The sequence below is a fragment of the Biomphalaria glabrata genome, chromosome 10 (genome assembly GCF_947242115.1).
Source record: "Biomphalaria glabrata chromosome 10, xgBioGlab47.1, whole genome shotgun sequence".
Classification (NCBI taxonomy): domain Eukaryota; kingdom Metazoa; phylum Mollusca; class Gastropoda; family Planorbidae; genus Biomphalaria; species Biomphalaria glabrata.
Genome location: NC_074720.1, coordinates 26,705,032 through 26,722,687, shown reverse-complemented (window position 1 = coordinate 26,722,687; position 17,656 = coordinate 26,705,032). Strand labels below are relative to the sequence as shown.

Sequence of the window (17,656 nt, the reverse complement as noted above, 5' to 3'; positions counted from 1 at the left end):
TTAAAACCCCTACCAGGAGTTTAAGCAGTTAAATCCCCCTCTTCTATAAAACAAAACCAAAAAAAAATGCAAACGACAATCCCCAAATTCCAAGAGTACAGTAAAGGAAGATTTTGATTTTAAACCCCCCTCCGAAATTTATGATAAACCCACTCTTCAATATAAAAAAAGCAAATTAAACACTCAAAATTTTGAAGGGTTTTGAGTTTACCCCCCCCCCCCTCTTCAGTGGGGTTTGAAGCTAAAAAAATACCTCTTCAATATATAAAAAAAGCTAACTACGCACTCAAAATGTTATGAGCGTAGCTAAATGTGTTTTGACTCAGTTTTGAGTTTTGAAAAGCAAAAAAAAAAAAAATCCTTGTTACGCCCATGATAGGAACTCATTATCCTTTACATTTTATTTTATTAAAGCTTAAGACAACACATTGTCACTTTTTGATTTTTTTTTTAATCTCTTCTTTAATTTAATTCACGTCACACTACCCTGATTTTCCTTACAAGGTTTTATTTTTCATTCTAATTTTTTTGTTATATTAATATTATATATAAGATATTTGATGATATGATTTGTCCTCTTTTTAGTGGACGTCTGGTAATCATAAATTCTATACTATATGTAATATAATTCTCTAAATGTTTTAAAATTTATATTACTCATAAACTCATATTTAAACTCCAATAATCTAAATCACTAGGTAAATGCGCAGGTCAAATAAATAACATCCATGGTGTTCCACAATTGTGACTATCTTTTAAAAGGTAAAAACTGGGTAAACATCTCCCAATTTTTTTTTAATTGAATTCTTCGTAGATGGCTATGAAATGAACTGTTTCCACATCCATTTATAAACCGAAAATGAGGTGTCTCATGCAGGTGATGGGTCATTATCATTTTTAAAAAGCCTTAAGCCCTGACCCATGCGGTTCTCACGGTACGTGAAAAATAATGGACGATTCCACACCTGTCAACTTTAACCTGGAGTCAAAATTAATTTTCTGATTTAAAAGGAAAACCCTTATATTGGAAATGTAGAGAAATGGACCATGCGCATTACCGTTACATTAGTTTAGCAGAAAATTTCAAAATAAAGTAGATTTTAACTACTTTCGACGAGCAATAGTGACTCTATATCTAGACTGAAAAACGGAAACAAATTCTTATCACGCGATTGATCAACTCAAAAACCTATATATAGAGTTATGTATTAATCACACGATACTATATAGTCACGCAAATTCATGAAATAAAGCCATTTCCTGTTAAGTTTCCATTTATATTTAAGATAATGTTTTGAAATCCTAGATCGAAATAATTCAGTCGTCTTATGTACATTTAAATAGGTTGATTACCAAGATCTTTTCAGATTATATATCTAAATATTGCAGCATAATTGTGAGACGAGAATGCTTTTATTTTCGATCTTCAATTACTAGATCTAAACATGATCATATGTGTTTGGTTCTCTGTGCTTTAGGTACATACAAACTGTGTTGTGTTGAAGAGAGACTCCTGGTAACACACATCAAGGACTATACACAAGTTTTTAATACAAAGTCATACAAGTTTCAATGTGAATAGAAAATGAAAGTTTAAAAACTCTTTTCCAAACAGCTACACCAACTGACAGCTAACTAAACAAAGTGACAACTTCATGACTACTGTAGACGTTGAAACAAATAGACACAAACTTCTAATGACAACTGCACACAATTCTAACCACACAGATGAGGAATAGATATATACACACACTAAACAGGCTAACAACTTTACATGCAAACAAGAACTGGCTTTAAATACAAACAAGAACAGGCTAACCACTCTACATACAAACAAGAACTGGCTGACAACTTTACATACAAACAAGAACAGGCTGACTACATGTAAAATAAGACACAGACAACTCTATAGATAGAAGTAAAAATATTGACAACAAGTACACACACTGACAACTCTAGATAGAAGTAAAAATATTGACAAGTACACACACTGACAAGTCTACAAAAACTCATTTCACTAAATGAAAAAAAAATACAAAAAATGTGATTGCAAGCTTCCAAACCCCAACTCTAGAACATGTACAATATGAGCTGCAACACATTGAACAAAAATAGAGACTACTAAAATACAAGAAGTTAAAAATTGACTATGTACTGGAAAGATTAAAATCAACAAACTGAATTCCACAAAAACCTAGCTACACCAAGTAAGATGAATGCAAAAACACAATTGAAAACATTGAAAGCATAACTAAAAAGAGTGTATAGGCTAGTGCTATTTGTCATGACTTGTGAGAGAAAGTTATCTGCTAGAACGCAAATATGCACATCTAAAAAGAAAAAAAAAGGCAGTAAGAGTGACTTATCTTTTGCACAAGTGAGACCTGAAAGGTCAATGCCCGAAGTTGACTGAGAGCTGGGCTAGGTTACTAAATGATGAAGCTATGGTGTAGAAATACCACAGTGTAGTTATAGGCAGAAACTCAACTCTGCCCTACACTAAATGTCTGGGATACATAAGAACTGACTACATCTCTAGAAATGTTGCAGACATTCATCAAATCAACTAGGAACTCTACACAAACATGAACAAATCAATAAAACATTCTCTTTTAAAAACAGTAATACAGAGTTAACCCTCTTGCTACCAATATACCTGGCTGAATAGAACATTACCCATCAACATACGTTGCTAGTGTTAATATCTGTACTAAGAGTGACAAAATGTCATGCACCATTCAAAGCCATCCACCCGATAGATAGAGCAACTAATTACATTCAAATAGAACAAAATGACAACCAATGAACATTTCAATTAGTGGGAAAGTAAAAAGTTGTTAGTGTAGACATGCAGTGAAAACATCTCAAGGAAATGGAGGGCGCTGAAACTCCAGTTGCCTTCCATCATGTCAGATCTGGCCACTGTCACTACTAATCCACAAGCACCAACCATCTCCAGCTGGCATGGCCACACAGTGAAGTGGCAGTACAGGAAACAAATACTGTGTAACAAGTTCTTTGACCAATAAGATAAGACTTTCATTCAACAGTTGCTGGTATGGCTGTATCACTTCCATAGGCTAGAAAATGTTTTATTTTAAACTCTAGGTTGCTTCACAGTCTAAAGTTTCTACTAAAGTGTATGTTTTTGTAAAAGATTAGTTTTCCAGGTAAGGCAAAACACTGCATGCCACTATTATGAATCAATGTGTAGGTGGCACTGAATGCCTGGTAGAATTAGTTTTCTTCCTCAGATTCTTCCTCCTCATTGTCAGCTGTCTGCAGCCAGTTCAACCACTGGTTCACCTGGACAAGAGAAGAACTAAAGGGTCAGTTGGGCTCTTGAAATAAATGAACAGCATAGTTACTTTAACCTAAAACATTGCTTTCTCATTCTATAGCACTGGTGTCATTTATCAGAAATAATACTTTTTACATTCTATAGCACTGGTTTCATTTATCAGAAGTAATACTTTTTACATTCTATAGCACTGGTTTCATTTATCAGAAGTAATACTTTTTACATTCTATAGCACTGGTGTCATTTATCAGAAATAATACTTTTTACATTCTATAGCACTGGTGTCATTTATCAGAAATAATACTTTTTACATTCTATAGCACTGGTTTCATTTATCAGAAGTAATACTTTTTTCATTCTATAGCGCTGGTTTCATTTATCAGAAATAATACTTTTTTAAATTCTAAAGCACTGGTTTCATTTATCAGAAATAATACTTTTCATTCAATAGCAATGGTTTCATTTATCAGAAATAATACTTGTTTATTCTATAGCACTGGTTTTATTTATCAGAAATAATACTTTCTCATTCTATAGCACTGGTTTCATTTAGAAATAATATTTTTTTCATTCTATAGTACTGTTTCATTTATTGGAAATAATACTGCTCCATTCTATAGTACTGTTTCATTTATTGGCAATAATACTTTTTCATTCTATAGCACTGTTTCATTTATTGGAAATAATACTTTTTCATTCTATAGCACTGTTTCATTTATTGGAAATAATACTTTTTCATTCTATAGCACTGTTTCATTTATTGGAAATAATACTTTTTCATTCTATAGCACTGTTTCATTTATTGGCAATAATACTTTTTCATTCTATAGCGCTGTTTCATTTATTGGAAATAATACTTTTTCATTCTATAGCACTGTTTCATTTATTGGAAATAATACTTTTTCATTCTATAGCACTGTTTCATTTATTGGAAATAATACTTTTTCATTCTATAGCAATGTTTCATTTATTGGAAATAATACTTTTTCATTCTATAGCAATGTTTCATTTATTGGAAATAATACTTTTTCATTCTATAGCACTGGTTTGATTTATCAGAAATAATACTTATTACTGGTTTGAATGAACTGAAATATTTTGTGATTCTATAGAACTGGCAGAACAAGAGTTACCTGAAACAATGCTTTTCCTTTCCCAGGATACTGGTCATTAACTTCTTCTTTCCATCGCAGATAAACATCTTCATCAACCACTTCCATGTCATACAGATTGACAAAGAAACGGAGGAACATTCCTGTAAGAACAATGAATTGGTTAGTTGAAGGAAATGCAACTGATACACTTATGGTTTAGTATATCTGGGAGTTAACATACCTTTGGGAAAGTTGTTAGAATGACAAAAGACTTGGACAGCATACAAGGCAGCCATTTGTAAGCTGGCATGATCTTGTAAATAAAGTTGGAGAACACCCTGATGTGACAAATGTTTAGAATTAGTTGAATGGCACACACTGACCTAGAGATAACTCTAACCCATCAAATAAACATGAGTAACATTAGTCGTGTGTATATATATATATATACATATATATTAGGGGTGCACCGGATAGTACTTTTTGATATCCGGCCGGGGCCGGATATGACCAGATGGTAAAATTTGATATTCGGCCGGGGCCGGAGCCGTATACCTAAGTGTCTTGTTAATAGCTTGTGTTGCTGAACATTTTACGAAACTGTTAAATAACATACCTAAATTACCTATATTGGTTGGTTTTATTTTATTTTCCTTTTAAATATCTTATTGTTTTAAACTCTGTTACTGATTGATTTATTCAAGCTTAACAGTATTTCTAAAAATCTGAATAGCATGAGTGTGTCTGTGTGTATGTACGATGCCACCAACTTTAAAGGATGTGTGTAGGAAGGTCAAAGTAAATAATGTTAGTATATATTTAACTAGTTACTAATGTAAATCTCTCATAAGTGCAATCTGCCTTGTATAGTGGTCAGATGTATGTGTTCATGAATTTCAGACCATCAACTTGGTCAGATATACCTAGTGAGCCTACACATGAAGTCCTATTGTAGTGTGTATTGTTGTTTGTGTTAACCATCAAGCATTGTTTTTTCCTTGAGCATACGCATGCAATGGAGTTGGGTGTCAGTCAAAAAAGATAACACATTGGCATGGTCAGTCAAGCATATAGATAAATTATACCCTTCCACTGGTTAGAGGTCAAGGGTTGTTTTTTTTTACACTCCAGCATATTGTTTCTTTGTTTGCTAGATCTAACTGCGGTACTATTATTCAATTTATTTTATGCAATTTTAAAATTTACTGTAAGGTTTTCCGTTATTTATTAAGTCAAAAAAATTAAACAATGATTTTAATACAAGGCAAAAAAATACACACACGCAAACATGCACATCTTTGTTTTATTTTATTGTGCAAAGAACGTACATAAGAAACATTAAATGCAAAGAACGTATGTTAGAAACATCTTCCTTAATTATTACTTATTAATTATTTTATTAGTGGTTTCAGTAACTGTTACAAAACGGAACGATAGTAAGCCTATGGATGTCAGGTGTGTAAAAGTCATCCTAGCCTGATACACAGTGGCTAAGTACGCATCTTAAGTAAAAAAAATTAGTAATAACAAGGAGTTAATTGACTGTCACAAATTATTAAGAATATTGTTATCAAATCAAGACACTTAACTGCAGGAGTAATATTCAAGTTAACAAGTTAGAAAAAGTAATCCAACCGTAATATTTATTGACAGTGTAATATCCTTTGCTAGCACGTTGTGTTTTTTCATTCTGGCTTAAAAATGGTCAATGTCTATTAATAAATTGGGTGTCAAGGACCAAAGAAATAAAATAAAGAGTAGGGGGTGTTTAGCTCTCCATTTAAAGATAGCCCTGGTTGTGTCTTCAACAAAATAATTAGTTACTGGCTTACTGGGCTATATAATCTCGCGGTTTATGTTCTGTGTAGCTAAAGGTCACTCGTTTAGGTGCGTGTGATCTTTAGTCCAGCTTACTAATTGAGATTTATGTTCAAGTAACTCGGCACACTTGAAAAGGTGTGGCCTCTGGCCCAACTACGTGATTAAGATTTTTCTCCAAATAAGCAAACTCTTTGTCCAGATACCCGTGTAGATGTTTGGCTTGAAGTCCAGTCCACACCCCAATTAAGATTAACTACTAAGTAAACAAACCTACTTCCCTCGTGTGACCTCTAGAGAGTGCTTACGTCTATCGTATCTGACTTGAGGTCACCTGTCAATCAATGAACTCAATGTGATGGACTAAACAAATAAAAGGGGGAGGGAGTTGTTCATCTGGAAATATACCTAGTTACCTTAGAGGTGTGGCTATTGTAGTCCAGCCCCCCTAATAAAGATTAACTTCTAAGTAAACAAACTCAGTTCCCTCGAAAGGTTTGACCTGTAGAGAGTCAATACGCTGACATTAAACCTACGTCCATCGTATTTAACTTGTGGTCACCTGCCTATAAAAAAAACTCAATGTGATGGACTAAACAAATAAAAGGGGTGGGAGTTGTTCATCTCTACCTCTGGAGATATACCCGCACAGCTAGACAGGTGTCTGGTCAGCATGACGTAGTCAAGGAATGTAGCATTTTAACATGTTAACTAACCTACTCAAAGGCCAAGACAAATTGAAAAAAGTGCCAGCCATTGCTGCTCTGTATGTAAAGCGCATTTATAATGTAAAGTTTCATTTCTATTTATATTAAGTTATTAACACGCCTTGTCTTTATAATAAACAATGTTTGGTGCATATTCATAATGGCTCTATTTTTAAGCACATTATTTTGTTTTAATATAAACATTAATACATTCTACAACAGACATTAATGGAACGAGGTTCACTTTATGCATATTAAATAGGTGTATTTTTGTAATATCCGGTAGTGATATCCGGCCGGAGCCGAATAGCACCGGATAGTAAAAAATGCAGGATATCCGGCAAAGACTATCCGGTGCACCCCTAATATATATATATATATGTACAATCAGGTGAATAGATTGAAAGACTTTAGATTACCTTGAGTTGATCAAGGAGTTCCTTTTCTTTTTCCATAAGAGCCTTTTCTGGTGTAACAGTAATGTCAGTACCAGGCTTTAGGGTACTTTCATTGGTTATATACTTGAGAATACTGTCAAGATAAAAACACGTACACAAATAAAAAAACTTTAAACTACTAGATACAAGTCCAATCTGGATAGCAGCTAACTTGTGAGTAAGGTTTGGTAGCTCTACTTGTTAGAACTAACCTTGTGACTAGGACATGGATGAATCCAGGATCAGTCTGGAGGTGAACTTCCACTTTGTCTTTCACCCATTTATACAGAGCAGTGGCAGAGGGCTCTGCAGCAATCTGTTTGCTCAACTCAGCTTGAATGCGAAGTAGTGGGAACATAAAGCTCAAACCACGATCTTCCAGAATCTCCATTAACCTCTCCTTGTTCTGATCTAGTTCTAGATACAATTAGAAAAGTGATTTCAACACTACGTACAACATCCAACTAGAAATATTGCTAGACACATTTTGATTCATTTTTTAAAAATGTAAATAGTTCAAATACTAACTAAACAAGTATTTATTTTGTATGTTGTGGGCCTCCAATCAAATACAAACATTGTATGTCCTAATCTACAAAACAAAGTCTCACAAGCAGTTCTCACTAATCTAGTAGAAGGACTGTGGTCTCTATAATAATTTAGTAGTGGTTTCTATAATAATGTTTACAATTTAATACATAGTCATTTATTGTATTAAAGCCTCAATTTCTTGTAGCAAAAAAGTATACAATTCTGTTTAAAACTCAAGAGAAATATATATTTGTGCTATGTTTGTGCTGTTAAAAATATTAGTCATACAATGCTTCAAAGAAGACTTAGAAAGCAGCTAATGTTATTCAATAGTTGTGTGGGAACTGACACATGAAATCACATCTACTTTGCAGTAACTGTAAATGCAATTACTTTGGCTTTGTGATATAGAATGTGTGTGCACCTGCAGGGGTCACATACAAGTTTTTTGTGCAACAAGAAATGTCATTATCTTTTATTTTTTTCTCAGAAATTATACAATTAATTTCCAACATTATCAAAAAGAAACTACTTTAGCGCTATCCAATGTTTCTCAACTTGTGGGCTCATAACTCCTTAGTGAAAAGTTGATGGACCTAATTGAAATATTGCAACCTAAACACATTAACTTACCAGGAAGCATCTTCTGTAAGTCAATTTTGTTTCTGTTGACTGTATCAAACAGCCATTCTTTATCCTTCATCTTATGTATGTTTTGTAAACACAGAAGAAATAAAGGATAGTGGACACCTCCTTCAAATGGTTCTGCTAGATCAGTAAGTGTCACCAGACCTAGAGTGACTGCAGTGGCACCAAAACGTGCCATGATAGATTTGACAAGAGGCACATCAGTCTCCAGGTCACTCATTCTGTTACAAACTTGTTTGAAACCCTGTGTATTGAAAATAAAACCTAGTATTGATAACATTTTGACAGCAAACATGTAGCAAATAGTTGAGTGAGGAAATATACATTTTTAGTGAAAACTGATTCTATCTAGAACTTGGATTACTTTCAAGAATAATGGCTAAAGGATGTATATAAGAGATAACAACTGCAAAGAAGATCATACTTACCTCCATAAACTGATCTGATGTTATAACATTTTCAGACTTCAGTTCATCTATCAAGTTCATTGAAACTTCCTGTATAGCTTCTGCAAAAGAAAAATAGAGTAACATTAGACAAGACTGCAAAGACTTACTATTGTATTCAAATATCTACAGAGAGATAGAGTGTTAACCAGAATATGTGTGAATAGCTTCAATAAACTAACAAACCTGATTTGTCTAAGGCATTCTGCATGATAGTAGCCAAGAGATCAGGAATCATCTTTCCAGACACATTCATTTCTTTCATCTCTGCCACTGCATCATTTAGACTATGACTCACATAGACTTCAGCCAACAAGTTAGTCTAGAAACAATAATCAAGAATTAGTCAAATCTAACCAAAGCTGTAAGACCTATGACATACATTCAAATAGTAAGGCAGAAAGCAAGAGACTCACCAATTTCTCTTTTATTTTTTCCTTTGTTAATTTTTCCTTAACTGGAGATTTAGTTTTGTCCTCTTTGATTTGTTTGGTAACAGCTGGCTGGTTTTGTTGCTGTTGCTATGAAAAGACAACCATCAAACATGGCTTTTTTTTTTTTTTTTTTTTGGAAAATGAAGCTCAAACTATATTTGTTTATCCTATAGAATCAGAAATCATGGAACCTAATATGTTTGTAAGGACATTTAGTAATAAGAGGAAAAGGTATAATGTGATATAAAAAGAAATGGAAATACGTCTGACAAAAGTTCACTGACCTTTATATTTATTTTGGTATGATTCATAATATAGCAAGGGTCAAATTAGGGACTTGCAATCTAATGTTACAATAACTGCCAATGCAATTGTTATTAAATGTTCCTTTAAAAGAACTGACAACAGCAAAATTAAATTTAGTTTTTTCTTAAGTTCATAACAACAGAGCACACATACCTGTTTGTCCAGCAATGGATTCAGCATTTCAGATATGTCTTTGCTCTTCTTGGCAGCAAACCCAGTCTCTCTAGGAGCAGGGTTCTGTGCCTGAGCTGAGTGAGGCAACATTGAAGGAGTATTGGGTTTAAACATATTAAAGTTCTTCACTGGTCGTAGGCTGACTTCCTCTCTCATGCCGTTCACTGGAGGAGGAAGATTGATTGGTGCAGAGTTGGAAGGAGTTGGCTGATTGGGGGCTCCCAGAGGAGCAGAACCAGACAGCATCATACTGTGAATCCCATTTGTAATTGAACCTAACTGGCTCTGCTGTTGATTCTGCTGCTGCTGTGCCATACGCTGAAATCTTGGAGGTAAATCTCGATTAGTACCTGCTAATAAATTAAAAGCATGTCTTTGAATAAGATGTTCTGTTAAGTGTGGATAAGGATTTTTGGGTTAAATCCTTGAAATATTAGCAGAACAGAAAATATGGTCAAAGGCTTAAATGCTATTTCTCAAACATGTAGGCTTTTTTTTTTTTTTTAAACTGAAATAACATTATATGTTTTGAGGGCAATAGACTCATTTCAATTTCAAATTTAGTAATTTTCTTTAAAAACCATTTTTTTCTAATAAGACCAGTGAAAAACAAATTATTAAAGTTATTAAAGAAGTGTATTAAGTAATGAAATCTACCTCCTTGTTTATTCTGATGCTGCGTCTGCTGGAAATGATTGTTTTGATAGTTAGCTTGATTGTTGTAGCCTCCACCTGCATTACCACCACCCTGCTGATTGTTGTAGCCCTGATTGTTGCGTCTCTGATTGTTTGGGCTGGTGTTGCTCCCACCATCCTGCTGTTGCTTGCCACGTCCTTTGTTGTTGAAGTTGTTCTGGAAGTTATTCTGGTAACCTAGAATAAATGTTGACAATGATAGGTGAGGTCCAACATCATCATCTTACAGGTCAATGGCACAACTGAACAGGGGATATACTTACTGGGATTCTGATTAAACCTGTTCCTGTTCATGCCATTATTAAAGGTATTAGGCATGGCAGTGAAGGGATCCACCTGAATGACTCCTGGTCCAACACCTATTGAATTAGCTGTAGACAAAATAGAAACAAAGATATATTTGGACTACCCCATGCCTAACTTTAGATAGTATCTGTTAGTAATCGACATTACATCTAATTATACCTATAGATCCAACAGGCATGCTAAACAAGTCTCCTCCAATACCCCCTTTCCAATTCCCTCCTGGTATGTTAGGCATGTTCATTATCCGTGACTGAAGCAATGATTGGTTGGTCTGATTACCACGACCCTAGAGAAAAAAATTCAACAATTTAGTAACATTATGTATCCAAAAAATAATAAATTTAAGCTCAATAAAATTGACCAAGTGAAATGTGAAGCACCTCATGATGCCTAAACTGTTGTGTGGCATGATTTTAAGTTTCACTTCATGGAATATTTGTGATGAAGATATGTTGACAAGGAAACAAGAAAAAACAATGATAAATTATCATCAAACAGTTACTATTTATAATTTCCATGACCTTTAAATATTTTACAAGAAAAAAACAAAACAATAATAAATCATCAAGTTATAATTTATAGTGTGCATGACCATTAAACAAAGAAACACATTAATGATCAAACTGCAATAAATGAAAGTGAGTTGATATAACAGATTAGAACAAACTTTGTTTTGGATGACTTAAAAGAAGTCTACAAAATGTTATTTGATGTTTAATTAATTTGTTGTGCCATAATTAGAAATCTACATCTCAGGCATGCCACTTTTTCACAGTAAATCCTACGTAATTTTTTTTACAAACCCTGAAACCAAAATACACAAACTTTACGAACCCTGAAATTAAGTGCATGACAACTTAATGCTCTTAAACATAAAACTTTCTTAGCCTCATCTACTATATGCATAAATATTTTTTAAATTCCAAAAATTAAAAAAAAATTCAAATGGCTCAGCGGTAAAGCGCTTGGCTTATGAACCGGGTGTCCAGGGTTCGAATCCTGGTGAAGGCTGGGATTTTTAATTTCGGGATCTTTGGCGCCTCTGAGACCACCCAGCTCTAATGGGTACCTAACAGTAGTTGGGGGAAAAGTAAAGGCGGTTGATCGTTGTGCTGGCCACATGACATCCTCGTTAACCATAGGCCACAGAAACAGATGACCTTTACATCCTCTGCCCAATAAACCATAAGGTCTGAAAGGGGGAACCATACCTTTAAAACTGTATCAAATCACAAAACTTGAACTTCTTCTTCTTTGTTCTCATTGTTATGTTGGAGTGTTCAGATGACTAGACCAATACATGAGATGAACTGCGCAGTGGTTTCCAAATCAGGGAGCTCTCCATATAGTTTTCTTTCTATTGGGGTGATTTGGGGCCAATGTGTTATACGGGCCTCTTGGTAAAGAGAGCAGCTTTGGAGGACATGGTCGGCATTCTCTAGTGATACTCCACATGGTCAGATTTCACTGGTTCCAATTTTGAGCTTCCAGTACATGTGTTGTCGCATTCTGTTGTGTCCGGTCCTGAGTCGAAAGATTAGACATTGGTCTTGTCAGGATAGCTTATAGTAAGCGTCATCTTTCTTTTGATTTGGATGAGAGCTCGTCCATTTCTCATTTATTTTATTTACAATTAATTTCTTCAATTCTTCTGGATAGAGTGCAGAGTTTATTAGTGAGTTAGTTCTCCCACTCTTGGCGAGTGTGTCAGCCTTCTCATTTCCTTCTAGTTCTATATGAGCTGGGATCCATTGAATAACAGTTTTTTTTGCTGTTGTTGTTGAGCTTTGTAAGTGCTGTTCTGAGGTTTTTAATATAAGAGGAATCAGAGTTTTGCAAGCTTTGTAGGGTTGTTTTCGCATCGGTTAGAAAAACAATCTGACTGTGTGGGGAACTTGGATGATTTGCTAGCATGGTAGCAGCTAGTGCTATTGCTTCCCTTTCTGCTCTGTGACTGTCAGAGAGCTCTAGAGTAGCAATGGATTTTTCTAGTTTTCCTCCATCTGGCCATTCGATAAGTATTCCAGCTCCTCCATTTGTGGTAGCTTTATGGGATGAGCCATCTGTGTAAACTCTGATCCACTGATTGCTAGGATAATTGGTATGTAGAAAACAGTTCACTATTTCTTTGAGCTCTGTTGGTCTGTAATCAGATTTTCTTCTTGTTTTCGATATGGTCCCTTATAGTAGGAAGAGGGCTTTCGTCCCAGGGTGGAGATTCATTATAGTGTATCGAGGATTCCAGAGTAATTTTTTAAAGTTGGTGTTTCTTTTTTAGGTTTAGAGATTCCTGTATGAAATTGGTCCTTTTGAGACGGTTTTTTGTGCCAGTTTTGTGGATTTTTGTTCTGAGTGGGTGCCTCTCCAAGGTTTCCAATTTAGTGAATTGGGAAAGGATTTTTATTAGCTGGAAATCTTGCAGAATTCCAAACATCTGGAAAAAAGCCATTATGATCCCTATACTAAAGCACAGCAAACCAAGAAATAAACTCGATAGCTACCGTCCCATCAGCCTCACTAGCTGTACTTGCAAACTGATGGAAAGAGTGATAAATAGAAGACTGACATGGATCCTTGAGTCAAATAACCTACTCACTGAAGCCCAGGCTGGCTTTAGAAAAGGTAGATCAACAGAAGATCAAATCACCTTCATCACACAAGAAATAGAAGACGGCTTTCAAGAAAAGAGAGCAGTGCTACGAGTAGCGAGCACAGTCACCACCTTGGAAATATCCGTAGTCAGTGGCTCACAGCGCATCTGTGAGCTGGAAGTCATTGGAGGTAATTATATACACGTACATCGCAGGTCAAGACTATGATATATATTTCAATAAGTCAGTTGCCAGTTTTGTGGATTTTTGTTCTGAGTGGGTGCCTCTCCAAGGTTTCCAATTTAGTGAATTGGGAAAGGATTTTTATTAGCTGGAAATCTTGCAGAATTCCAAACATCTGGAAAAAAGCCATTATGATCCCTATACTAAAGCACAGCAAACCAAGAAATAAACTCGATAGCTACCGTCCCATCAGCCTCACTAGCTGTACTTGCAAACTGATGGAAAGAGTGATAAATAGAAGACTGACATGGATCCTTGAGTCAAATAACCTACTCACTGAAGCCCAGGCTGGCTTTAGAAAAGGTAGATCAACAGAAGATCAAATCACCTTCATCACACAAGAAATAGAAGACGGCTTTCAAGAAAAGAAACCAACAACAATTGTGTGGGTTGACTTAGAAAAAGCATTTGACAAAGTCTGGGAACAAGGTCTCTTGCTCAAGCTAATCCAGCATCACATATCCCACAGAATGTACAACTGGATAAAGGAATATCTAAATAATAGAAAAGCCTTAGTTTGCATGCAAGGACAAAGAAGCCACACAGTGGGTATAAAAAAAGGTGTCCCCCAAGGAGGAGTCCTATCCCCAACACTTTTCCTAATATTCATAAACGATCACAAAACTTGAATAAATATATAGTTTCATTGTAATTAGTAAGCTTATCTATAAATGTATAGATCTGAAAGTTTGGATTTATTTATTGATGAGAGTTTAGTATCAGAGGCTGATTTAGTCTAAAAATTATTGACAATATCTGACATTTTAATGATCTTCTTGCACCCACCCTCTCTCCCAAAATAAAAGGTGTCAGGGTTTCTGCACCAAAGTCAATATGAAATTCCAGGAGTTTTCCAGAACATTTCCAGGAGAAATTTTAAAATTCCAGGACATAAAATTTGCACCAAAATATTACATAACAATAGTCAAAGTTGATTAATTTAGGTTTAACAATTAAATTAAATTACCATACTCATGGTATACATTCCTGTCATCAGAGTTTAGAAAATTCAGTGTTCATAAGTTGGTTAAAGAAAGTATTCAGTCTATCAGAGGTGACACTGGGAGGCAGCAGAACTTGTGGTTAAAATGGAGTTGTGCAATTGTGTACATTCAGATTTAATACTATGACACTCATCTGCACTGATACGGCCAAGCTGAACAAAGATGCTCAAAGTGGCACATAAATCATTTAAGGAGCAATCAAAATCTTGCAAAGGGTAATAGGGCTTTTGCCATTTTAAACTCTGGGGAATAGCATTCTTCAATGGAGATTTTTCAACGAGTTTGAGAACTGTTGTCAGCAGTAACTTTCTGCTTTCCATCTCTAGAAATTTAAAACATCACTAGCGCTGGCTTTAGTTTTAATTTAGATTTTTGGTGTCTGTCAAATCTGCAATAAGCAGTGCATCAACAGAAGTACATTCTTTGAAAACAGCTGGTGTCAAAAGTCTTTGCTAAAATGACTGAAGCATGCTAAAGAGGTCTTGAGCCATAAAGCATAAAAGGGAAACCAACAATAGTGCATCTGATTGATATTTTTTTTAGAAAAGGTTGAAAAACCTTTGCGATTGAGATGAAGCTTTCAATTTTGGCAAACAGCCTTTGAGGTGCTCAATAGACTGTGTTCATTGCCTTCTAAGCAGTAATATAAAACTATGAATTTGTTGGGTTACTGGCTTAGCTGTGGGTGTAGTACGTGACCCTTTTGACAAATATGGCAGACATCTGAGTTAACAGACTTGCTTGTGATTATCGGATTTCAGATGTGATTTGAGTGCTGCTTTACCAATGTTTGAAATGATAATGTGTTTTTGTTTTTATAAGGCAACAAAAAGCTTTAGTGTCACTGACAGACAATTTCTAAAGCCAAGATTTGTAGATCTAGAAATCTAGATTCTAGATAGATCTAGATCTAGTAGATCTACATCTTTTTCGAGCCACAGTCTGGCACAGTGCATTTAAAGATGTCTCGTTATAGAATTAGGTTATAGAATAGTGAATAGATTGGTAGATCTAATACATTATTTTCTGTATATTCTTAAAATATATGAGAAATTTGATTGTTTTTTTTTTTTTTTTTGTTTTTTGTTGATTTGAGGCACATCGGCACAATTTAGGCCATGTCGTGCCTGCAGTCCCCTAAGGACTACTCTCTCTCTAAACAACAAGGGCCAGATTCTATACAGTAATATAATTAAAATTAAGGTCTATTCACAGTTAAAATAGTAAAGGTAGTAAAAATTTAAATATTTGGTAAAAATCTAATGTAAATAGTGCATGTTCACAAATTCAGAAATCAGATCTTCGTAGATAGCCCCACTTCCCGAATAAAGCCCAGTACCTTCCCAGGGTCGACATTATTAAATAGTGTTTTTAGATTAGTGGCTCTAAAATGTTTCGCCCTGACATCCTGGTATCTGGGGCAATCAACGAGGATATGTTCCACGGTGAGGCGAGAGTCACAGTACTCGCAAAGTGGGGGTTCCTCTCTCTTCAGTACAAAAGAGTGCGTGATGTAGGTGTGGCCAATCCTAAGTCTGGACATGGTTGTGCTACCACGCCTTGTCAGACCCTTAGATGTGGGCCGCCACCTGACATCCGCCACAATCTGCCTGAGTTTACTGTGAGTCTCAGCCTCCCATCGGTTCTGCCACTCTCGATAGGTGGCAGAGGCAATACTTTGTCTCAGGTCCGAGTAGGGAATTTGGGTTCCTGACACCGCATGATTTAGGGCTCTCTTTGCTTCTCTGTCTGCGGCTTCGTTTCCCTCAATGCCAACATGGGAGGGGACCCAGATGAAGGTGACATCCCTACGGTCGGCTGTTATTAGGTCCAACAGCTTCAGGCTCTTATGTACCAATGGGATGTCAGTCTTCATCCGCCCCAAAGCTTGCAATGCAGATTTGGAGTCGGAGCAGATTATAAATTTACTCCTTTCTGATGCTTTTACGGCCATAAGTGCAAGCAATATTGCATGCAATTCGGCCGTAAAGATGGAGCAGCCATCGGGGAGTCTACGGGAGATTGTTTTGTTCCGAAAGGAGCAGGCACACGCGACCTTTCCCTCCATTTTGGATCCGTCTGTGTAGATGGTGCCACAATCTCCGTAGCTCTCCTGCAGTTCCCTAAAGTGGACTTGTAGTATGCTTGGGTCTGTATTTTCTTTTTTGAAATTAAGGAGGGATAAATTTAATTTGGGTTTATTCATTAGCCAAGGAGGATTCTGAGGGGTTTCTATTTTAGAGATTTGGTCAATGGGTGGGGTTAAATTTTGGATGGGTTCTCTCATTCGAAGGCCCAACGGCTGTATGACGTTAGGCCTTCGATTGTATAATTCTACCTCTGTGGGGTTAAATATGGAGTCAAAAGCAGGGTTCGTGGGGTTGGATTTTAGCTTGACTATATACTGCATTGCAAGCTTTTTCATTCTTATATCCATGGGGAGTTCTCCAGCCTCCACATGGAGACTTGGGATAGGTGATGTACGAAACGCGCCGAGACAGAGACGCAGGGCAGCATTTTGTATTGGTTCCAGTATTTTTAGGTACGACTTCCTTGCTGCTCCATATATTATGGATCCGTAGTCTAGCTTGGATCGAATTAGACTCCGATAGAGCAGCAGCAAGGTATCTCTGTCAGCTCCCCAGTCCGTATGGCTGAGTACTCTTAGTATGTTTAATGACTTTTGGCATTTCTTCTTAAGTTCCTTAATGTGGGGGAGAAAATTAAATTTGGAATCTAAGGTGAGGCCTAAAAATTTTGTAGTTTTCACGACAGGGATCTTCTTTTTGTGTATAAATAGTTCAGGGTCTGGGTGGAGCCCCCTAAGATTACAAAAATGCATACTAACTGTTTTGGAGTCAGAGAATTTGAAACCATTATAGTTTGCCCAACCCTGAATTTTGTTTAAACATAACTGTAA

At 35.8% G+C, this 17,656-nt stretch overlaps 2 protein-coding genes across 2 annotated transcripts in view; one reads left to right on the top strand and one right to left on the bottom strand.

Moving 5' to 3' along the window:
* Positions 1 to 17,656, top strand: part of LOC106069518 (serine/threonine-protein kinase 38-like) — a 234,674-nt gene that overhangs the window by 122,452 nt on the left and 94,566 nt on the right. The window lies entirely within an intron of this gene.
* Positions 1,532 to 17,656, bottom strand: part of LOC106061076 (eukaryotic translation initiation factor 4 gamma 2-like) — a 30,104-nt gene continuing 13,979 nt past the window's right edge. Inside the window, exons 11-23 of the mRNA XM_056043612.1 lie at positions 11,058 to 11,184; positions 10,856 to 10,963; positions 10,554 to 10,769; positions 9,876 to 10,249; positions 9,399 to 9,503; positions 9,169 to 9,304; positions 8,965 to 9,044; positions 8,522 to 8,780; positions 7,570 to 7,774; positions 7,340 to 7,451; positions 4,637 to 4,733; positions 4,435 to 4,556; positions 1,532 to 3,306 (exon numbers count right to left, since the gene is read on the bottom strand). Of these exons, the coding sequence (XP_055899587.1) occupies positions 3,238 to 3,306; positions 4,435 to 4,556; positions 4,637 to 4,733; positions 7,340 to 7,451; positions 7,570 to 7,774; positions 8,522 to 8,780; positions 8,965 to 9,044; positions 9,169 to 9,304; positions 9,399 to 9,503; positions 9,876 to 10,249; positions 10,554 to 10,769; positions 10,856 to 10,963; positions 11,058 to 11,184 (2,010 nt within the window). The 3' untranslated portion in view covers positions 1,532 to 3,237. The remainder of the gene's footprint in view (positions 3,307 to 4,434; positions 4,557 to 4,636; positions 4,734 to 7,339; positions 7,452 to 7,569; positions 7,775 to 8,521; positions 8,781 to 8,964; positions 9,045 to 9,168; positions 9,305 to 9,398; positions 9,504 to 9,875; positions 10,250 to 10,553; positions 10,770 to 10,855; positions 10,964 to 11,057; positions 11,185 to 17,656) is intronic.